Source organism: Pongo pygmaeus, chromosome 3 (assembly GCF_028885625.2).
Source record: "Pongo pygmaeus isolate AG05252 chromosome 3, NHGRI_mPonPyg2-v2.0_pri, whole genome shotgun sequence".
Classification (NCBI taxonomy): Eukaryota; Metazoa; Chordata; class Mammalia; order Primates; family Hominidae; genus Pongo; species Pongo pygmaeus.
The window spans coordinates 9,620,543-9,645,182 of NC_072376.2; the positions used below are offsets into that span (position 1 = coordinate 9,620,543).

Consider the following 24,640-nt stretch of genomic DNA (forward strand, 5'->3'; position numbering starts at 1 on the left):
TAAAGCAGATGATGCTTCATAATGTGGGTAGGCCTCATCCAATCAGCTGAAGGCCTTAATAGCAAAGACTAGGGTTTCCTGAACAAGAAGAAATTATGCCTCAAGATTGTACCATACAAAGCCTGCCTGAGTTTCCAGCCTATTGCCCTGTGGAATTTAGTTTTAAGACTACAACATCAACTCTTACCCGAATCTCCCGCCTTTCAAACCTGCCAGTTCCCAGAAGCTTGTGAAACAATTCCTTAAAATAAATCTCTCTTGCTTTTTCTCTCTCTCTCTATGGATACATATGTATAAACAGTGACACATTGCTTAATGATGGGAATGTGTTCTGGGAAGTGTGTCCTTGTGTGAACATCGTAGAGTGTACTTACACAAACCAAGATGGTGGAACCTACTACACACCCAGGTGATATGGTATAGCCTATTGCTCCTAGGCTACAAACCTAAAGAGCATGTTACTGTAATGAATACTGTAGGCAATTGTAACACAATTGTACTTGTATATATAAAGATATCTAAAAATAGAAAGGTACAGTAAAAATAAGTAAAAAAAAATATATAAAAAATGGTACACCTGGGTGGGGCATGGTGGCTCATACCTGTAATCCCAGCAGCACTTTGGGAGGCCAAGGTGGGTAGATCATAAGGTCAGGAGATCGAGACCATTCTGCCCAACATGGTAAAACCCCGTCTCTACTAAAAATACAAAAATTAGCTGGGCGTGGTGGTAGTCCCAGCTACTCAAGAGGCTGAGGCAGGAGAATCGCTTGAACCCGGGAGGCAGAGGTTGCAGGGAGCTGAGATCACGCCACTGCACTCTATCCTGGGGACAGAGCAAGACTCCAACTAAAAAAAAAAAAAAAAAAAAAGAAAAGAAAAGAAAAGAAAATGGTATACCTGTATAAGGCACTTACCATGAATGAAGCTTGCAGGACTGGAATTTGCTCTGGGTGAGTCAGTGAGTGAGTGGTAGGTGAATGTGAAGGCCTAGGACATGACTGTACACTACTGTAGGCTTTGGAGACTCTGTGTGTTTATTTTAGAAATATTTTTTTCTTTAAACTTAGCTTACTGTAACTTTTTTACTTTATTAACATTTCAATTTAAAAATGTTGAGTCTTGTAATAACACTTAAAACAAAAACACATTGTATAGCTGTATGAAGATACTTGTTATATACTTATTCTGTAAGCATTTAGTTTTAAACTTTCAAAATTTTTATTACTTTTTAAACATTTTTGTTAAAAATTTAAGACAGTAACACACACATTAGCCTAGGCCTGCATGGGGTCAGGGTCAATGGTATCACTGCCTGCTGCCCCAACACCTTGTCCCACTGGAAGGTCTTCAAGGACAATGGCACGCATGGACTTGTCATCTCCTGTGATAACAATGCCTTCTTCTGGAATCCCTCCTCAAGAACCCGCCTGAGGTTGTTTCACAGTTAACTTTTTTTTTAAATGTAAGTAAAAGGAGCACACTCTAAAATAACAATAAAAAGTATAGTCTAGTAAATACATAAACCAGTAACATAGCCATTTATTATTACTAAGTATTGTGTACTTTACATAATTGTATGTGATATGCTTTTATATGCTGGCAGCACAGTTTTGTTTACACCAGCATCATCACAAACATGTGAGTAATGTGTTGCATTACAATGTTATAGCAGCTGCAACATTACTAGGTGATAGGAAGTTTGCAGCTCCATTATAATCTTATGGGGTCACCATCATATAGAAGGCCCATCATTCACCTAAATGTTATATGGTGCATGACTGTATCTATATATCTATGTCTATATCCATATATATATACACACACACACACACACAGTTGATTGTTTTTCTATAGAGCTCTGACTAATACACATCATAAAGATGTAGTCATTGGGAACAGCTTCTTGACAGATACAGGAGAAAAAAATGTTTTTAACAGGTAGTAAGCATCTAGGTTGTTGCGGGTACTGCCCTGGGTGAGCTGATTTAATCGTCACAACCTCTTAAATTAGATACACATGTTGCGCTCATGTTACAGATGAGAAAACCATGGTTCAGGGTTCTAGCCATTTGGGTCCTATAGTTAGACGTATCTTGGTTTAAAACCTGTCACTTCAATGAACAGACTCTGTTGATGATTGGTAGTCCATTCTAGGCAACACTGGGTGTCTGAGGAATGGGGGAAAATGTGCACCCATAAGAGTTTCTGTGCTGATGGATCTCACAAGAGTCCAGCAAGGCTTTGAGCCGGTTTCTGGTAAGAATAACATGGACAGGTGAGAAGGTCCTAGTAGGTTGCTGTTGCCCCACTGTGGCATGCTCTCTTTTCCCCCATCTGAGTCATACTGGAGTTTGAGCTGCTAGTGAAGACACAGTGAGTCTTGTTATCTATCATTTGGCCATAGTACAATCTCTCTCCTGATCTGGGTTGTTTCAACGAACCCATGCCTCGCTATCTTGCAGGAAGCTTCATTTGCTGGGAAGCAGACACTGATGATAAGGCATGATTGCAAACCCTACTCAGAGATTGAAATCCTATAAAGTACGGTATCTCCTTGTGCCTTCGCGTGCCAGGAAACACAACCCACTGAATTTGGAGGCTGTTTTTGTCTTGCCTGGCAATATGTCTGTGGCACAAAGTTAGGGAAATGGCTCAAATATAAGACAAGCTTCTATTCTGAAGCAGCTGCAGCGTTAGGGACATTGCTCAGAGGGCCCTATACATCTTGTCAGTGCCTCCCATTTATGGTGTTTTCAGCCACAATCCTGGACAATGAGTCCAGGGACAGCCAGCTGAATAGGACTGAGAGCTTGGCTGTGTGATTCAGGTTTGAGCCCTAACTATTTTATCAACTCATTGTGTCACTCAACTAAATCACTTAACCATTCATAACTATAAGCCCTGGTTATTGCATCTGTAAAATCAGAGGGTGAGGCTGTTTGTTGTTGTCCATGGTGGATAATCATGAAAAATATCCTGAGCACTTTTCTGTCCCTGTGTTAAACAGAGAGGAATAAGAGTGCTGAATCATTAGCAGCTGAAAGTCTAGTAGAAGAGTCCCCAAAAAATCCATGTACTTGGAGAGATGTGCATATGTAACATGACACGAGAACTTGGAGTGTCCTGTGCTTACCAAAGCCTCTTGATCTTTCTCCCGGACCCCTGCAAGAATTCCTTCATTGATCTCCTTGACACTAATCCCTTTCCACTCAAAGATCTTTTACAATTTTATCTTAGTTATCATTTCAACTCTTCAATTTTGTTTTGCAACCTACAGTCCACGCAAACTGAACTTCCTGCTCAGCTGAAATACAGCAAGTTGAGATGCAGATTGCTCATGCAGTCTCCTCGGCCTGCTAGGCCCATTCCCTGTCTTCTCCTCCTCTTCTCCCATCCCTACATCTTCCAACTGTCCTTGGTCTTCTGGTACCAGCACAGATGCCATCCTTTCCAATAATCTTTCCCAAATGTGTCTAGGCGGATGTAACATGTTTCCTCTGTGAACTAGAATGATGCTTGCTCTCTCCTTAGTGAACAACAGCTGTGTTTTCTGAGCCCCCAGCTTCATGCTCAACCTCTTGCTTCTCCTTTTGCATCCTTGTTGACTATTCCTAAAAGGATCTGTGTCTGGGTCATGGGAACCATCTCCTTAACAATGACGAAAATTCTTTACTGAACTGTCTTGAAATCGGGAAGAAAACCCTCATGTTATCCTCAAGTCAACTACGCATTAAGTAGCCTCTGTGGGCTGGGGATTGCACTAGGCCTTGTTTGAGTCAGTTCAGGCTGCTATAACAAATTACCATAGGCTGGGGGGCTTAAATAGCAAACATTTATCCCTCATAGTTCTGTAGGCTGAAAAGTCCAAGATCAAGCTACCCTCAGAACTGGCGTCTGGTGAGAGCCTGTTTCCTGATTTGCAGAGAGCTGTTTCCCTGTGGTATCCTCATGTGGCCAAAAGAAATCATCTCTCTTGTATTTCTTCTTAGAAGAGCACTAATCTCATTCATGAGGGCCTCAAGGGCCCCACTTAACAATACCATCATCGGTGGTTGGAATTTTGACATAGGAACTTAAAGGACACAAACATTCAGTTCATAACAGGCCTGGGTCACGTTAAACAAGACAGGATAGGTGCTGCCCTCATGAAGCTGACAGCCAAGTGAGTGGGAACCAAGCCAATGAGCAAGGGGCTCTCATCCTCCCTGCTTCGCTTTTCCCCACACTCCTACCTTTGTTTACTCCTGATTTGAATGTCTGCCTGGTTTCAGGACACTCTACCTGGCTCTGGCCCTATTTTCCCTTGGCACTCAGCTCTAACAGCTGCCTGTTGGGTTCATACTTAGTCAGAACTCCTTATTGGTCAGGAGGTAGCCCATTCTCTGATCTCCTTCCAGTCCCTGGAGTCCACCTGGGCTGCATTCCTGTCTTCTAGCTTCTTCTGACTCACAGTAAGGCCCTGGGTTCTCCATTGAAATGGATCAGACTTTGGTTTTCAGGGACTGCCACCTGCACAGTCATCATCTGCACACATATCTTCTACCAAAACTCTGGATTTCCTGACATTAGGGACCACCTGTCAAGACCCTCACACAGAAGAGTAGCAGAGGAAATATTTGTGCATGAGAAGATCCAAGACTCCTGGAGGCAGGAATGCCTCAAGGGAATAACTAATTCTTGTTTACTGAGGCAGAAAAGGGCTTCAGAGTGTTCTAGAATAGACCAGCACTGCCGATGGGTTGCAGGGGCAAAGTGGAGGGTGGCATTTGATTTTAGCTCCTTCCTTTACCAGAGTTGTAGTCTCAAAGAATCTCAAAGCATGAAGCTGGGTGGAAAAATATATATCATCTGCTTGAACCTGCTAATTTTACAAATGAGGAAAATGAGACCCTGTGAAGTGAAATCATCTGTCCAAGCTAACCAGATGCTGAGAGAGAGAAGGTTCCACTGCAGCTTCTGGCTCCATGTGAGGTGATCCGGGTCTCTTTTATTTGGCCTTGACTTCCCTAGTACTCGTTTTCTAATTAAGCCTCGTTATGTGCCTTTTAAATGAATGCTCATTTTTTTTTCTTTTTAATCTTCTTGGGGAGAGAAAAAGAGAAAGACAAAAAAAGCTGATCTAATTTAGAAAACAAGAAAATAAACCTGAATCTTTGATGCCCAGGTTTCCAGAAAACCCATAAAAGCTTTCCCCCCCCTCTTCTTTTTGGTTTAAATTTTGATTCAGCAAGAGGAAATAAATGAACCTAGACAAAGAGAGGCCTTACATCTCATCTTTTCAAATGCTTTCTCCTTTTTTTCTCTGTCTTGACTGTCAAGAGATGTAGCTTTTAATAGACCATCAATGTATGTATGAGCAAATACAATAACAACAGTGAATTATGCTTTTTATATAGGTCCATAGATGTGTTCCTGGTGGAATTTTATTTATAGGTGGTCATGCCTGAAAGATTCTGGATGCGTGATAGAAAACAACATAAAAAAGCAACACACACACACACACACACACACACACGTATGAATCCTCAAAATAAAAACTTGATTTGTACTTGGTAAGTAGACACCCCATAAATAGCCTGAGTAAAAAAGACATAATGGGCTGGCCATGGTGGTTCACGTCTGTAATCCCAGCACTTTGGGAGGCCAAGGCAGGCGGATCACTTGAGGTCAGGAGTTCGAGACCAGCCTGGGCAACATGGTGAAACCCCATCTCTACTAAAAATACAAAAATTAGGCTGGGCGCAGTGGCTCACACCTGTAATCCCAGTACTTTGGGATGCTGAGGCAAGCAGATCACGAGGTCAGGAGATCGAGACCATCCTGCCCAACATGGTGAAACCCCGTCTCTACTAAAAATACAAAAATTAGCTGGGTGTGGTGGCATGTGCCTGTAATCCCAGCTACTTGGGAGGCTGAGGCAGGAGAATTGCTTGAACCCAGGAGGCAGAGGTTGCAGTGAGCCAAGATCACACGACTGCACTCCAGCCTGGTGACAGAGCAAGGCTCCGTCTCAAAAACAAACAAACAAACAAACAACACAAAAATTAGCTGGGCATGGTGGCGGGTGCCTGTAATCCCAGCTATTCAGGAGGCTGAGGCATGAGAATCACCTGAACCTGGGAGGTGGAGGTTGCAGTGGGCTGAAATCATGCCACTGCACTCCAGCCTGGGCCACAGAGGGAGACTAAGTCTCAAAAAAAAAAAAAAAAAAAAAGATGTAATGGAACAATGGACCTTCTTCTGCAGTCTGCAGGAAAGCTGGGAGGGGCCTCCTGTGAGTGCCAGAGGGGCTTCTAGAGAAGAAGCCCCCCAGGAAAATAGCCTTTCCTCTATCTCCTGGTGCCACACTTTATGATCCCAGCAGTTCCACAAAAAAGAAGGGAAAACAAGGTAGGGAGGGAAACGAGAAGAAAGAGTGAGGCCCAATGACATGCCGCTCCTGGGGGTGGCTCCCGCCTTCTGTCCTGTGAGAATCTCCAGCACCCTCTCCCCTTCCTTTCCTCCACTTCTCACTTCCTCCAATCCATTCGCTGTGTTGCAGCCAGGATCCTCACTGTAAAATCTGGCATTCCTGCTGCCTGTAGTCACAGTCCATCTTTGGAACATGGCTCACCGGCCCTCCATGGTCTGGTCCCTGACAATCCACTCTCTCCCTACAGCCCCGATTCTGCCCCCAAAGAGCAGCCATCATGAACAATTGGCCAAATCTCTGTAAACAGTAAATGCTGCACGACACAGCCACTATTCCCACAATGTCTACAATGAAAAGGTGCATAGGTGAACATGGGATGCAAGCTTTCTTGTTCCAGACCCATCTCTCATTTGATCCTCTCAGTAACCAAGTGTTGAGAGAGCTGAAGAAACCTACCCATATCTCTCAGTGAAAACAAATGACATTTATTTTATTTCCATATTCCCAGCTCTTAGAATGGGGCCCCACCAACAGGAAGAGTTCAATACAGATTGGTGTGAAGTGACAGAAATGAGCTTTAGTACAAGGTCTGCCCAACATCATGCTCCTGAGAAAGAAATCTGAGTTTGAAGTCATTCCCCAAAAGGCAATGGACACATTGGCCTGTGAAAGATCCCACGTCCAAAGTGTCTTGCTGAGAGTGTGTCAGCCACTTTTCTCAATTATTCCTGTTGACAACATTTCAGGTTAAGCCATATTTCTACTTTACAGATGGGGAGGAAAAGCCCAGGGAGGCAAAGTATATTGTTTGCAGCTGCACAGCAGTAAATGCCTGAATGGCATTCAGTATCAGGCCTATCTGACCTAAAGACTGTTTCTTTCTATTGCGTCATGCTGGGTTTCATGGAAATGGAGAGTGGCTGGAATCCTAGATTTACCCCAGGGCTTATCTACTGCCCTTGGTACACAGTTGATTTCCCACGCTGATGAGCTCTGGGGTGCGGCAGATCTATCTTATCATGTTGTCTGGAGACATGGGTTTTCAAAGCACTTATCAAAAGATAATCAAACCCAGGAAGCCAGGGTTGGAGTCAATCATTATATCTCATCTGTGTTCCCCAGGGACTGTTTAATAGCAGCATTTGGCACCGAGGGTGTTTAGGTTTTGCTACATATTGAGAATATTGTAAGAATTAAATGAGATAATGCATGCAAAATGCTTACAACCGTGCTTGGAATAGAACAAGTCCTCAATAAGTATTTAGGCTAGAAATTTTTACAAAAATGAATTCAACAACACATTTATTTTTTTCTTAGTGCTCAGTGTGGGCTGAGAATTACTCTCAGTGCTCAAGATATATCAGTGAACAAAATAAAGAAGATGGCTAATTCCTATGGAACAAAGCAGAAAAGGATCTCTATCCATGGAACAGAGAAGGACAACAATAACAGTAAACAGAATGAATCAGGAATGGGTACAGCATGTTAGCAGGTGATAAGGCGCTCTGGAAGGACTGTAGAGCAGGTGGGGGAATCAGAGTGCCAGGTAGGGTGGGCAGGTGGGTATGAATAGTCCTTGGGGTGGTCAAGGTGAGCCTCACTGGAAAGATGGGAACAGGAAAAAGGCACTGGGCACATCAGCTGTGGGATATCTGCAGGAAAAGTTCAAAGGCAGGAGTGTGGCTAAGTAGTTGAATCAAGGTAATGAGGTCCACGTGGCTGAACTGGAATGCCTGCAGGGATGGATGGGGAAGATGGTCCAAGAGCCTTTTGGGAGAATCAAGGCAGATGTGGCAAGACCTTGTCTGTAGTCACTGAGAAGCACTAGACTTAGGCCATGGCTATGAAGCCATGTCAGGGTCTCAGACAGAGGAACACAAAGATAACAATTATGACTCAATAGGATCTCTCTGTCTTCTGGCTGGAGAATAGGTATGTCATTGAGGGATAAAGTGGAAGCAGAGAGACCCTTTGGGAAGCTATTGTCACAACCCCAGCAGGAGATGGAACAGGGTGGGAGCAGGGGAGGTGTTACTCTCTTTGTAATAGCTGAGACTTCACCCACAGAATTAATCTCTCCTGAATGTCTGCTCTCTTGGAAACCATTAAAAAAGCAAGCCAACTTTGTATGTTTTCCCTTGTTCCATCCTGAATAGTTCATCTGACTCTGTGGCTTTGTCTTTGACAACCTGCAGGACAGGTTCTTTCTCACCTGGAGAATGTGCTTAAGATTCCAGAGGAAGCAGGGAGCCAGGTGCTGACCAAGGATCCTGAATGTCCAGGCCACCCTCAGTGGCAACCACCATACCAACTGGAGATTGAGAGAGCAACCTCAGACTCATAGTGTGCCTGCCCTCTCCACACTGAAATTTCTCCAGCTGTAGTATAGGAATTTCGATTATTTGGGCTCTGAGAGTCTTCTGGCTCAAACTCCAGTAAATGTAGCAATTAAATTCTCCTCCCCTGGCAGATGTCTGGGTGAGATGTCTGCATGGAGCCTGCTGGTAGGAAATTTCTGTGGGATGTTAGACATCTTGTGTGTATGGTAACTAGCACGTTGATGAGTGACTCAAATAACGGTAAACACTGTCATTACAGAGATGCCAGGTGACCTCGATATGTTAGATTTATCCACATAGAGCCCTGGTTCCCTTAAGGAAGGCTGAGTTTTCTTCCTTGGTTCTACAGATATCTATGATGCCCTTGTTTCTCTAGGAACTCTCCTCCACAGACTTAGGCTCTTCCAGAAGATTGAATATCATGGACATTAAGAGTGTGGGATTTGGAATTGGCTAACTGGCCATATCTGTTTTTCAGGCTGAGAATTCTCATTTCTTTCTAGTCAAAGTGTGGTCCCCAGACCAGCAGCATCCCCCAAGGGCTGGTTAGGCAGGCAGAATCCCAGACATCACCCCAGCCCCGCTGAACCGATATCTGCATTGTAATAAGAGGCCACGGGATCTGTGTGCACATTCAAGTTGGAGGAAGTTGATGTGATCCCTCTGGGATTTATTTCTCTTATCTGCAATACAGTTGATGAGAGCATGTCACAGAATTGTTGTAAGGATCAAAAAATCAATACATAAAGAGCCTTGTTGTGATTGTTTCCTACGAGTACCCACTCTCCTAATCACAGAGGTCATCTGGTCGCTGTCAGTTCTGGGTGCACTAATAACAGAGATTAGAAAAGCAAAGAAGGGGCTGGGTGCGGTGGCTCACACCTGTAATCCCAGCACTTTGGGAGGTCTAAGGAGGGAAGATCACTTGAGGCCAGGTGTTCGAGACCAGCCTGGCCAACATGGTGAAACCCCATCTCTACTAAAAATACAAAAATTAGTCACGCATACTTGTAATCCCAGTCACTCAGGTGACTGAAGTAGGGGAATTGCTTGGACGCAGAAAATGGAGGTCGGCAGTGACCCGAGTTTGTGTCATTTCACTTCAGCCTGGGCAACAGGGTGAGACTCTTTCTTAAAAAACAAGAAAAAGGCTGGGCGCGGTGGCTCATGCCTATAATCCCAGCAGTTTGGGAGGCCAAGACAGGCAGATCACCTTTGGCCAGGAGTTCGAAACCTGCCAGGCCAACATGGCAAAACCCTGTCTCTACTAAAAAATACACAAATTAGCCAGGCGTGGTGGCACATGCCTATAATCCCAGCTACTTGGGATTGGAAGGAGGAAGGAGAATCGCTTGAAGGAGGGAGGAAGGAGGAAAGAGAATAGCTTGAATCTGGGACGCGGAGGTTGTAGTGAGCAGAGGTCGTGCCATTGCACTCGAGACTGGGCAACAGAGTAAGACTCTGTCTCAAAAAACAAAACAAAACAAAACAACAAGAAAGAAAAAAATGAAAAAGAAGAGCAAAGAAGAGCCAGTAGAGTTCTCCATGCACCTGCTCCAGGTATAGACCCCAGGACTTTTGAGGGGCAGATGAGGATGCGAGCTCATAGTTTCTGAGAAAGTATGCTGTCTTGCCACAGTCCTGGTTACTTTACCTATCTTTACAGTGGTGCTATGATGAAGGTAAAATAACCTTGATTTACAAATAATGAAATGACTCTCTAAGGTCAAATATTTTTCCAAGGTCAACTAGTCAATGGCAGTGTTCTGGTAAAGCCGGAAACATTTTCATAGAAAGCCAGTAATAAATGAGGCATTCAATGTCAGACCTGCATGGAGAGGAAGAAGAAGAGCAGAGGGAATATTGAGTTATCAGTGGTGTGCTGAAGTTGGCTTGTGCTCCCCAGCAGAGCTGATTTCTGCATTAAAGTTTCAGGAATTTTGCACACCAGTTGTTAAACAGTCATTATTAAAAATTAAATTATATAAAATTATAATTGACAAAATTAGACTAAAAGCAAAGATAATGAATACACAATATACATCACTTTTTAATTATTTTACTACATTTTTCCATTACCTATGGTCTTGATGTTGTGTACATCTATTTTATCTGAATGGTGGAAATATGCTGCCATTCATCTCTTCAGCACCCTCAATTTAGTGAAGTCATACTTGCAGCTGGACGTTGGCCATAGTGGGAGTATTTGCATCACAGAAATTGGCACATGCTACAAATCAGGGTTTAGTTTATTGCTTTGTTGACACATTAGACTTAAGAAGATAATGGAGGAAATGTTAATAAAGCAGATTTAACTTAACAGTATGCTGTGTCAATATCTATAACATTGCGAACAGCACAAAATAGGACACATTCTTCCAATATTGAAAACTATTATCTGATTCAACAAAGAAGCTGCCCACACCTCTGAAGAACAAGTAAAGTTCTCATATTTCTTTGTTGTTCCACTTTTGTTTTACTCATTAATACAAAGGAAAATAGCAACCAATATTGATGTTAGAACTACACTCATTTGTCAATTGCAACCATAGATTTGCTAAAGATATGAGAGTTCAGCAAAAATCAATGAAATCATTCTATGATAAGCAACTGACTATATGGAATTTATAATGAAGAGTACTGCATATTTCATTATTATTTGTAAATTATGTACTATACAACTTTTATACCAGTAACATTTATAACAAAGTTGTGTGTGTGTATATATACATCTATATATATATGTATATATACACTTTTTTTTTTTTCTAGAGAATTTTTCAACATTTGCTAAAATTTACCAGAACACCGCTGGCTAACCCACCTTAAAGCATTGCCATTTATAGTGTCCTGTGGTAGAACGAACTCAGCTTGGGGGTCAAAAATAGCTAGTACATGGCACACCTAGGATGAAATTCTGGGCTTCTGGCATGACAATGATTTTACTGCTCTGATCCACATGCTTCTTATCTTTAAAGTGGGAACAGCAATAGTTTCTTATTTGTACCGTGAGAGTGAGTGCACTATATAAGTTAATGCTACTATCCTTTCAAGAATAGCAACACAAAAGAAACAAAAATCCCATAGAACTTCCTCCCCTCCCTCTCTTTCCTCCCCTCCCCATCCCAGTGCATACATATATAAATTAAGGAACCTCCTTATCCTTTGCTTAATATGCTAATGTCTTCAGTATTTGTTTTTCTGTTCTCCAAGTTCAACTCCTCAGCATCTATTGTTTATAGCTGGAGATATAAAACTGGAGATGATCCAAGTTCAATCTTCCTTTTCTCTTCTCCCCCTAAAAGAATCTTTGCTAACAGGATTGATGTGTGCAAAAGGGGAGAAAAAATCCAAAATCCCCTTACGAACTGCCATGTGATATGTAATTATAAGGTATGGATTTCTCACCAGTGGGACTATGAGCTGCTCATTGGAAATTTCTACTTCCATCATTTTCTGTACTAGGCACTTGGTAGTTATACTAAACTCTCTGGTAAATTAAATGGCAATGAAATAATAGTCAATCTTTGCTCAGAACATTAAAAATAAAGGCTTTAGCTAGTGATCCATATGCGAAGCCAGACTTTTGAAGCTTATGGTTTGATTTTCAGTATCTCTACTGTTATTTTGTTTTACTAGTACCATATAGCCAGAAAAGACTGAAAAAGAGGGAAAAAGAGTTTGTTACTTCTTTGGTAGGCTCATTTTGTGGTTCCAACTCTGCACTTTTCTACTATGAGTGTAATCAGGAGAGAAAAAACAGCTTTGTTTGCTTTTGTTTTTGATTTTCATCCTGGGCTGTAGGGAGAGATGTGGAGGTATGTTCCTTACATCTGAATCACTAGTGTTTTAGTTGGGGAGCAAAGAGGAAATGAGCTTCCACAAAAGAATCAAGATTCTGGAGATGGTTTCTTAAAAAGTTGAACATATGACCCAGTAATACCACTCTTAGGTATCTACCAAAGAGAAATAAAAATGTAGTCTACACAAAGACTTACACACCAACATTCTTAGTAGTATTATCCATAAGAGCCTCAGATGGAAAAGAACCCAAATGTCCATAAATTGGTGAGTAGATAGACAAAATGTGTAATCATGCAATGGAATATTATTTAGCAATAAAAATGGATAAACTGTTACATACGCTACATCAACTAACCTCAGAAATGTCATGATAAGTGAAAGAAGCCAGACACAAGAGAGCACCTATTGACTGATTCCGTTTATGTGAAATAATCCAGAAAAGGCAAATCTGTAGAGAAAAAAGTAGATTAGTAATTGCCTGGGGAAGTGGGCAGAGGCGGGGGACTGGGATCAACCATAAATGGGTGTAAGAAATCTTATCAGGTTGATGGAAATCTTCCAAAACTGATTTATAGTGATAGTTACACTAGTTGGTGAATTTACTAAAAAATCATTGAATAGTATACTTTAAAATGGGTTAATTATACGACATGTAAAATATGCTGTTTTGGTTTATTCTCGCACTGCTATAAAGAAATACCGTAGACTGGGTAATTTATAAAGAAATGAGGTTTAACTGGCTCATGGTTCTGCAGGCTGTACAGGAAGCATAGCCGCTTCTGCTTCTGGGGAGGCCTCAGGAAACTTACAATCATGGCAGAAAATGAAGCAGAAGCAGGCACATCTTACATGGCAGAAGCAGGAGCAGGAAAGAAAGGGGGAAGGTGCTGTACACTTTTAAACAACCATATCTCACAATAACTCACTCAGTCACTGTTATGAGAATAGCACCAAGGGGATGGTGCTAACTCATTCATGAGGACTCTGGACCCTGGATCCAATCCCCTCCCACCAGGCCCCACTTCCAATACTGGGCATTACAATTGGACCTGAGATTTGGGTGAAGACACAGATCCAAACCATAGCGTATGCCTAAATAAATTTATATCTAAAAGAAGGTTCAGGAGAAAAGTCCATGTTGCCAGTACTCTTTTAGCCTTGATCAATCATCAATGAGTGTCTCAGGCTCTGTCTTTGACCATGGAAAATCTGTGAGTAGCTCTGTGTTCTATACTGCCAGTTGCTCAGTTCTGCTGAAACTTGATAACACATTAGTCCTTCTGGAGCTATACCTGCAGGTAGACGAACATCCATGGACCAAGTGCTGTCATTCAAGCTAACAATGCCTAGCTATCTCCAAAGGCAATCGCTGGAGCCTTTTCACGCTAAATTAGAGCTAAGCATTGTAATCACCTGCTAGGAAAATAAACTCACTCTGGTTTCAGGAGCTTTGTGTTTTTAAACCGGTCAGATTCCTTGAACTGCTGCCAGCAAACCATGAATAGACATCAATGGGAGACAGATGGAGCCTTTGGGACTGTGTTTTGGTGATAATGATGTGGTTAACCTTGTTCGAAATAAAATGAAATGTTATGAGCTACTATCCCTCTCAAAGCAACTTGGCTGCTCTCTGTGTGGCAATGACTTCACTAATTAAGTGTTGGAATTAGTTTCATTTCTGCAGGAAACATAGGTGTGTTTGTGTGTGCAGGAGCGGTTGGGGTGGAAAAAGAAAAAAAAAGGAAAATAAATAAAAGGGAAAGGAAAAGGGACATTCAGCAAATGAATGGGTTGGAATAGCTCTCTCTGATCTACAAAAAGACAGAATTAAACAAACAGCAACAAATAGAAAGGCGGTCAGCATGGTGTGCTGCGTGATCCACGCAGGCTCTCAAGTAGTCTTTCCAGTATCGTGTGGAGCTGGCATTCCTATTTCTATTTTACAGATGAAGAAACTGAGGCTAAGGAGGGTAATAACCCTACCCCAGTCATCAAGAGGTAAGCAGCTGCTACAGGCCAGACTCTTCTGCTTGGCTCAAAGCCCGGGGCGTTTTCCCATAATACTCTGTCTTAATATTCACTAGTGGGTTTCAATGGTACAGAAAGAGGGAACCTCAATCACCAACCCCTGTTTTCTTTCCACACAAGAATGTGAGAAATCTGTAGCCTGGACAGTCCCTTCCTTTCTCTGCTCTTCACGGCCAAGTGAGCATCAAGAAAAGGGGAGAGAATTGAGCATGCGTCTCCTCTTAGACACATCCTCCTCCCTTTCCTCAGAGCCTAAGCACTCACATCTCCTCATTGTGAAAATGAAGGATTTGAATCTGTACACTCCAGTCACATGATCAGTAGTAGCCGTAACTAACTTCGTTCCCGAGATGCACAATTTTACCAGGAGGCTGTTGCTCCATTTGGAACCCATTGCTTTGTCCTTTTCAGAGAGGTTTTGTCACCCAGAGTATCCATGTCAACATCAATGCCAGAAACCCACCTATCCTAAAGTCACCTCACTCAGGCACTGACTTAACTGTCAAACAATTGTTACTGATTTTATCTGAGCCACTCAGTAGGACTCCCTCTAACCAAGCTGTCCCATTCCCTTGCATTTTTCTCTAAAGGTGCCATTCATTCCTCCCAGAGCATGCAGCATCTTATATCCATAAGGTTTCTCATGCCTAGGCTGCAGGGCTCCCCGACACTTCCAGAGGCAGTTCGTTCTTACTCTGCTCTCAAAACCGAGACCCAGTTCTGCCTTCTTTAGCCTGTGGTGCCTGCCTGCACCTGTTCTATGGCTCCTAATTCTCCTGGTGCTCTGTGCTTACTTCTCTTATAATGTTGACAGTACAGTGATGTAACTGCTGGCTTGCTTGCCTGCCATTTTACAGATGAAGAATCTGAGGCGAAGGAGGGTAAAAATGCTATCTCAGGCTGGGCGTGGTGGCTCACGCCTGTAATCCCAGCACTTCGGGAGGCTGAGGCGGGCAGATCACGAGGTCAGGAGATCAAGACAATCCTGGCTAACACGGTGAAACCCCATCTCTACTAAAAATACAAAAAAAAAAAAAAAAAAAAAAAAAATTAGCCGGGCGTGGTGGTGGGCGCCTGTAGTCCCAGCTGCTCAGGAGGCTGAGGCAGGAGAATGGCGTGAACCCAGGAGACAGAGCTTGCAGTGAGCCGAGATCGCGCCTGGGCGACAGAGCGAGACTCCGTCTCAAAAACAGAAAAACAAGAAACCAAAAAGCCCTACCTCAGTACCTCAGTCACCAAGAGGTAAGTGGCCACTGCAGGCCAGACACTTCTGTTTGGCTCAAAGCCCAGGACGTTTTTCCACAGTATGTCCTTGAAACGTGATAGAAGCGTCTTCCTGGAGAGGGCAGAATGGTAACAGGACACCTCAGACAGGGGGATTCTTGAGGGCAGGGACTGTATTTTATTTGTCTTCTAATTGCAGCCCCAAGCAGAGTTACTGGAAGATAGTTGACATGTATTAAATGTTTTTGGAATAAGGAATACATGAAGAAGTCTATCATTCAATCCAGGAAAACTAAGTATCATTGGAGGTCTTTCCATTTTGGGGTCCAGTGGGTGTCCTTTGAGTCAAGAGCATGATCTTCAATAGACTTGGGGCCAGAAATGTGACATGTGTCTGAATCCAATCAGATCCAGTTAAGATCCACAAATGCTAGTCACTGGAATCTGTAGCCCTTGAATTAATTCTGTCCTTAGATTTGATAAGCCAATGTCAGATTTATTGTTATTATTTATTATTCTGTCCCTCCAGGACGACATTAGGAACACACTGTCAAGAAGAGGATGATCCGTGTGCTGTAAAATGCAGGACAATTCACTTTCCAGGTGGGGTCTGGGGCCTGTGGCTTCTCTGTGAACTTTCTTTGTGTGCTGTGGAAAATTTTCCAGCTGCAGCCTATTGTCCTGTGATTAGACTCTGGGGCTCCACAGGTAAGAGATGAACAATTCTAAGGGTAATTGAACACTCCACAAATTTTCACAGTGGATCAGCACTGCGCCATTTAGCCCAGGTATTTCTGTGATTGCGATGCTGAGAAAATGTACACTGTTAAATGGTTCTCAAATCACTCTTTCATCTGAGCAAAACAGGACTTGTTATTTGCAGTCTAGGTCATAAAAGCAAGTGGTTTGGGAACAATGGCTGCTTAGAGACTAAGAAAAAAGTTTTTGTTTGGAAATTTGAGTTCTTAAAATCCAGGCATCAAAGATTTCAAGGAGTAGAAAATATTTAAAAGTCTTTTCACTCTCTACCCCTTTATTTGGTAAATACCATATAGATTGTTAAGGGCATAGCCAGCTTGGAACCCGGGGTTATAATGGTGTTATTCCCATTATACTGATGGGGAAATTGAGGCTTGTGGTCATACAGTTTTAAAGGAGGGATGCTGGGAGGCAAACTTGGGTCACCTGATTTCAAGCCTTATGTTTTCTCCAGACAAGTATGTCATTTTGTTTATTCTTGGGTTCATTTAAAAATGTAAAAGAAATGTAATTTTCCTTTGAGAGCTTACAATTCATGAGGGGATGTGACAGGCTACAACAACTCATGGCTAACTGCAGTACAGGCATGAAAGCACTGACCAAGGAAAGAAGGTCTTTGCCCAACCTTGGTTGAAACAGTATAGGACAGAAAGGGGGCACCCACACCATCTGGAAGTTTTCACCAGTTCTTTGTCAAGAAAGAACATAATTTTGGTATTAAAACTTGTTGTCATGGTTTGGTGGAAGGAACAACAGTATAAATGCATACAAAATTTATACTATGAAATTCGCCCATTTTGAGTATATAACAATGATTTTTATTATGAAAATATCTTAGTCAGCTTGGGCTGCTGTAACCGAATAGCACGTACTGGGTGGTTTGAATAATAAACATTTATTTCTCACAGTTCTGGTGGCTGGAAGTCCAAGATCAGGGTGCCAGCATGGTCAAGTTCTTGGTGAGGGCTCTCTTCCTGGCTTACAAACAGCTGCTTCCTTACTGTGTCCTCACTTGGCGGAGAGAGGGAGCTCTGGTCCCTTCATCCCTTACAAGGGCACTGATTTCTTCATAGGGTTTCACCCCCATGACCTCATCAGAACCCATTTTGTCCCAAAGGCCCCACCTCTAAATACTATCACATTGGAGATTAACTAGGGTTTCGATATGTCAATTTGGGGGAAACATTAATATTCAGTCCATAGCAGTAAATTATACCTCAATAAAGCTGTTAAATATTAATTAAAAATCTGCATTACCTACAGTTCTCATTCCAGAAAATGAGTCTCCCATTACTCGGTTAAGTAATTGATAGGCTTCATGAACTCCTGACTTAACAAATCCCTCTCTAGGTTTTTTGAGATGGATACCTGGGTTGGAGAGGGTTGATGGACCATTCGCTCCAAGATTCAGAGTATGTAAAATCAGAGAAGCAGCCGTCTTATAGGATGCTCTTTTAATAAAGCCTCGTCCATTTCTCTTTCAACAAATGTTTGTTGAGCATCTCCTCAGTGCCTCTGGGTAATATAATACGGCAGCCAGAGTAAGGGTTCTGGAATCTGACTGTCTGGGTTCAAATTTCAGCCCCTAACCTTGTAGATATGCAGCCTCTAAAGCTTAGAGAATGCCAGTACATGTTTCTAAGCCTCCAATTCCTCATCAATAAATCAGGTGAAGGGCCAGCATCTACTTCATTGGATAATTGAGAGGATTAAATAAGATGGTGTCTGACATAATATTTAAATGAATTAGATATATAAACAATATCTAAAGTAAGTTTTAGATATTAAGTGTTAACCACACAGGTGATAAAATACCTAAAAGTTTGTGTCCTGATCTGTAGGGACTCCTTGTTTAGAAGGGAAATAGGCAAATAAGCAATTTCAGTTCAGTGTGAAAAGTGCTCAGATAATGAAAAATACAGTTCCTACAGAAGGAGAACCCAACCCTAGAAAACCTTCTGTGGAACTCCGAGTCAGGACAGTGATGTCTTCTCTTAAAGGGTAAGAAATGTGCATGATTGAAGAAAGATAAGAAGTGTAGGCAAGTGAAGAAAGGAAGAAAACATGTTAAATGTTACATGCAGCAAAGTACGTGTTTAACGTGAAACGTAAAACATACATTCCTGTGAAATGATGATGTCCCCGTGATGGCAACAACCTAGAATTTTCTGAAAAGAACACTTTTTAGTTTCCCCATCTCTAGGTGGAAAAGCAAATAGCCTGAGTGGTTTAGGTTTACACAATCTAAACAATCCAGAGCATGTGAGCTGGAGGAATGCAGATGCTGGAACAGGTAAGCACTAGTGTGCTTTGCTGAACCCTCACCTCAAGCCATGTTAAACAGTAGATATTCCATGAAGATAAGCAAGATAACCTCAAGCCATGTTAAATAGTAGATATTCCACAAAGATTAGTGTCCAGTAGGTTTTTGTTTTTTGTTTTTTTTTTTTTGAGACGGAGTCTCACTCTCTTGCCCGGGCTGGAGTGCAGTGGCACCATCTTGGCTCACTGCAAGCTCCACCTCCTGGGTTCATGCCATTCTCCTGCCTCAGCCTCCCGAGTAGCTGGGACTATAGGTGCCCGCCACCATGCCCGGCTAATTTTTTGTATTTTTAATAGAGACGGGATTTCACCGTGTTAGGCAGGATGGTCTCGATCTTCTGACCTCGTGATCTGCCTGCCTCGGCCTCCCAAAGTGCTGGGATTACAGGCGTGAGCCACCTCGCCCGGCCAGTTTTTTTTTTTTTTTTTTTTAAACTTATTTCATAGCAAATACAATAGGCATACTTCCTGCAGGACTTCTCAGGATCTTTAATATGCCAACAAGCATCATGAAACTCAAGAGAGTTTGAGCTGCTTCTCATAGTATTTGGTTATGAAACAACTCAGTCTTTTGCAGAATCTTGATGACTAGCATTTGGAGGAACACACCTTGGGAAGTAGTGATTCTGTCCAAACTTTCTGTGTTATGGCTGTGAGAAATAGACTTATAGAGGGAGATGACCGGCCCAATATCTCTAAACTCATGGATGGAAACTCAGGTTGGACTTAACGTTTTCTCGATTCTGTTTCCCTGATTTCAGAGACAAGAGTCTGGGATGTCTTTCTTGGTAGTTTCCAGGGACAAATTACATAGTTTTACTGGGCAGTAGAATAATAACCATCATGGTATTGTGAATGTGAACCCATCTTTCATGCCCAAAGCTGCAGGCACGCCAAGATCACAGTAGCATTAGCTCAGAGATGCCTTTGATAGGAAGATCTCTTGCCCATGGTGCTGTAAAGCCACACAGGATTTTAACAGACCAATCCACCAGGCCTTTTGGATGACTGGCAAGATTTGAGCATTGCTGTGACAGGGAAACATTAACCGATGTAATTGAAAGCAGAGCTGTCCTCCACTCTGCAGAGGGAGGTGTTTGGTGTACAAAGGCAGAGAAAGGGGGCAAACATGACAGGCTGACACCACGGAGAGGTTATTTCAACAATTTGTGTTTGCTTTTCTCACTGCCTCTGCCCTGAGCTTGGCCCTTCTGGGCTCATTGCTCTCTTTCCAATAGACTGGTCCCCTTAGACCCAGTGAGATCATCAATAGACTTTGGAAATAAAGAGTGCCAGATGGTTGTTGTACTACAGGCGTGTGCAGGTGCATGTGCTTATGTGTAAGAGGGAGAGAGAGACAGAGAAGGACAGACACAGAGAGATACAGAGAGACAGGGCCAGAAAGATAAAGAGACACAGAGGTAGAGAGAGGCAGAGACAGAGATTAAAACACAGAGAAAGAGAGACAGAGATAGAGCAACAGAGAGACAGAGTGACAGAGAGAGACAGGCAGAGATAGAGAGAGGCAGAGAAACAGAGACAGCAGGAAATAGAAATAGAGAGACAGAGAGTGACAGAGACAGAGGCAGAGATAGACAGGGAGAGACAGAGTCAGAAAGCAGAAACTAGTTCCGTTACCAATCAAACTCCTACTGATGCATCTGAGGCCAATGTAGCTCAAGGCTGAGGGTTCTCATATGAGGAAGGAATTCTCTAGACTAGGGAAGGAAGCCAATGTGTTATGACCTTCTCTGTAGTGGGCACATTCATTTCAACCATTCTTTCAATTTAACCTTCACAGAAGCGTTCATGTGTGGAAATAATTCCCACCTTTCAGCTGTAGAGGATGAATCTTGGGGGACATCCTTCACTCGTGCACTTTGACTAGTTGGGGGTGGTGCTGACTTCAAATCCAGGTCTCTCTGGCCGGGGCTCATGCCTTGTCCACTGTGCAGTGTCCGCCTGCACAGTACAGCTCTGCCTCTGTCCCCGCAGAGCTGGGGAAGTGGCCTCAGAACCGTGCACCCCATTGCTGCATCTGTGGAGTGAGGTTTGCTCTGAGGGCAATGATCTGAGCAGTTTCTATCTCCAGGATGCCTGGATTTTAGACAGATAGTTCCTCTCTCCCCTTTGTTTCTCATTCATGCTCTCCTTCTCTTGCTTCTTTTTATTTCGTTGACCCACATCAACCCATCTGCCTTTCCTCTGATTCTCTTGAATGTCATTTATTCACACCAAATTCTTTCTTTCCAGTAAGACAATTGGAGAAAGTCAGCTTCTCCCTCCTCACTTTCCCCTTTCCTTTCTTTTTTGAAATTTGGTTTTTAAGTTTATATTTATACAATATTTTTATAACAAAATTAACACACGAGAAAATTGAGAAAAGTACAAGGAAAAAACAGGAAAATAAAAATCGTATACTACAAACGTTGATATATTCTGGTTTATGGCACATATATATGTAAATACTAATTTTTTGGTAAAAAATATATGCATTAGGATATACGCATTATGAGATGTACCTCCATGAAATCATATTTGATGATTGCATTACAGTTTGTAATGTCACTGTCATAACATGTTTTAACAATTACCCAAATTCACAGTTGCGGACATGTGTTTTAATGTCTGATGTGGAGTGTCATGCCACGTGCTTTATGCTTCACTCCTGGTTCTGCCTCTCACTACCTTTGTGTTCTTTGAGCAGGCTGCTCAATGTCTCCCTACCTCAGTTTCTTCACCTGTAAAACAGGGAGAGATTTTGTGCCACGTTTCATCCATAGACTAGCTCTAGAATCTGGTTCTCATGATAGAGCCAGCCCCTGTAAACTTCACCCAAGCAATTTACTACATCAGCGAGAGGTCAAAGGGGTGTCCAGGGCAGCTTTCTCTTTAAGTTTTTCCAAAAGACTTAAACTTTCCTTTTTCTTTGAAGCTGTTGGCAGGAAACTTGATACCCATAGAGAATGGGTTCATTTTACTTGATGAAAACTGTGAGTTTTACAGACACCACCCTGAGGGCCACGACTAGCTACAGGACTGTGGAGGTGGAAGGTGTCCCAGGTGTTGGAACACAATTGCCAGCTTTATGCAGAACAGGAAGCACCTCCCACACACCTCAAAGCCTGGCCGTGCACCAGGACTTTAGAGCCTCAACAAAATGAGAATCGTCTCTCCCAAACTTGCCCTTTTCTCCCTCTGTTCTGGCATTTGGAGGAAATAATACCTTTAAAAAGCCATTAGCCACATAAGCTTCTGTATGGTTACTTATTTAGTATCATCGGCATTGGTTTCTACTTAGTAACATAGAGTACTATGTTAGGTCTGATTCATTGATCCAAACAACATTGCCACTTGGAACCATGATTGGAGCATAGCGGATACTGTCAAGGCCAGGGAGACAGACAGAGAAGGACGAACACAGAAAGGGACAGAGAGAGACAGGGTCAGAGAGACAGAGCGTCTCTCTGTCTCCTCCTTCTGCTGCTGCAAGGTGATTGCTAACTACTCATGTTTTAATCCTTTTTGGGAGGATTGCCTTTGACTGACAGGAGCCACAGGGCTTGGTGATGTCTGAGAGGCTGGGTTCCCCACTCCCACCCCCACAGGCATTCTGGGCTACAGACTGCCTGAGCCTCTCACCTCTGGGCTACACAGAGTCTGTGATATAGCTCAGCTCCAGAACTCACTGAGAAATCAGGCTTAGGTCAGGCCTCCCCATAACGCTTCTTCCCCCTTCTGTCTCCCTGTTTCCCCTGCAGGGTTCTGCTGCAAGCACTCCCCCCATAAGTCACTTGCACCAGAATCCAGGTCTCAGACTTTGCTGCTAGTGAGACCACCACCTCTCACTTGGATAACAGCCTTTTAACTGGCATCCTGTGTAACTCTCTTGGCCTCCTTCAATCTGTTTCCAGAAAGCAGCCTATGGAAGCTTTTCAAAATGTGTACCTGTTTATATTACTCTCATGCCTAAAAACTTGTAACAGCTTCTTGCTCTTGGGACAGTGGCTCCATGGACCTACATGGTCTGGTCTTTAATAATCTTCGAAGGCTTATCTTGATGTTTCTCCCTCACACAAACTCCCTCACTGGCCTTTCATTTCCTTAAAAGGGCCATTTCCCCTTCAAATTCAAGGTCTCTCTTAATGTGGTTCTCTTAGTTGAGGCTTGTTTGCTTTTTTTCACTCTGCTGAAATTCCTAATCGTCCTTCAGATTTCAACTCAAGGCTACATTCAAAACTCAGATGAAATCAACTCATAGTAGTTTGCAAATATTCATTTATGAGATTAGTTACTTTTTTCGGTCTGTATTGATGTTAACTTTGTCAAAGTCAGGGTCTGTTTCTCCTTTGCTCTCCAGGCTAAGACGGCACCTAGGATGTGGCCCAGCACATTGAGAATAGAGCAGAAGATAGAAGCTGGAGGGGCTGAGGGGCCTTGGAGGCAGAGATGGGCTCAACTTCTCATTCCCTGGGATGAACTGTGCACAGTAGCCTCTGCTCCTCCTTCTTCAGTGAAGACTGCGATGCCTGTGTTGGGGCTCAGAAACTGATATCCCAAAATATGATGCTTTGTACATGCTGAACTGAAACAGGAGCTTTAAGCTCTTTCAGGCCTCCCCACATCTTACCGTCTCTCCCAAAGTGTAGGATTCTCTGAAGCTCCCTGTCTGCCTAAAGTCCAGACCTATCAATGAAGAAAACAATCACCTCCTGCCCTTTGTCTGAGTTTTCATGAACTGAACCCATATTGCAGGAAGGAAAGCTAAGATCTGTCAACACACCTGGACAGACTTTTGTTACAAACCATTGTCTGTTCTGCGGACCCAAAAGAGCTTGTCCCAGATAATTGCCGGTTCTTTAAGCCTATTAAATTCTCCCTAGTAATCATTTACTGTCCCTCAACAGAAATCCTCTTCTTCCCCCTCCCATGACCTGTATGACCAGCTCCCATGCCCCCATTCTTTCTGTAATCTCAAGGTGGTTTATAAGCTTCTGTGCCCCATTGAGGGGTTGGGTCTTCACTCTGAGGGCTCCCGTGTCACCTAAAACTATGGTCAGATACATTTGTATGTGTTTTCTCCAATTAATCTGCCTTTCGTGAGTTGATTTATCAGTGAAACTTCAGAGGATGAAGGAGAAATTTTCCCTTTGCACCTATGACTGCCACCCTCACAGGCTGTGTGAAGGTCCTTCTTCAACAAATACTGGCTATTCTTGGCACTGACCTGGCCTGGGCTTTCAGGAAGAGAGGGGAGGCAGGCTCCCTTTCCCAAGACATGCTGGCAGCCTGAGAGTCAAGGCCATGGGGTGTTCACAGATGAGGCCCCCTGATGTTTACACGTCTTAGGGATCGGAAGTGGACACAGCTGGGGCAGAGCGAGGAAGTGCTAACACCCACCAGGCATCTGCGAGGGGACGCCCACATCAAGAAAACCTCAGCACAAGGTTGAGTGTTTCAGCAAACCTCGGGGAGATTGCACATTTACTCATGAAGAGACCACATGGTGAGGCCAGCTCCGAAACCAGGCCAGTGTCTCTCAAGCCCAACTAGTTTTCAAGACAATGTCTTGCAACCTATAGAGTTTGGGGGGAAGGCAGTGTGAAGTTCAGAGGGGAAGGCAGTGTGAAGGTGAGCGTATCAGTAGCTACCCACCGTGCTGGCTAATCACTGGGAAATTCTTTTATAAACAGCCACAGTCTCTCTCAAGGTTTCCAAAATTAGAATCTCTCCAAGTTTATTTTTTTCA

At 43.0% G+C, this 24,640-nt stretch overlaps 1 protein-coding gene across 9 annotated transcripts in view; it reads right to left on the bottom strand.

The window, feature by feature from the left end:
• Positions 1-24,640, bottom strand: part of CLNK (cytokine dependent hematopoietic cell linker) — a 201,767-nt gene that overhangs the window by 120,238 nt on the left and 56,889 nt on the right. For 7 of the 9 annotated variants that reach the window (XR_008502356.2, XM_054486880.2, XM_054486883.2 and 4 more), the window contains one exon: positions 12,914-13,006. The exons of the other annotated variants lie outside the window; for them this stretch is intronic. Coding sequence is in view for 6 of the 7 variants with exons in the window: in XM_054486880.2 (XP_054342855.1) it covers positions 12,914-12,927 (14 nt within the window). In the remaining variant the exon portion in view is untranslated. The remainder of the gene's footprint in view (positions 1-12,913; positions 13,007-24,640) is intronic. 9 annotated transcript variants of the gene reach the window in all.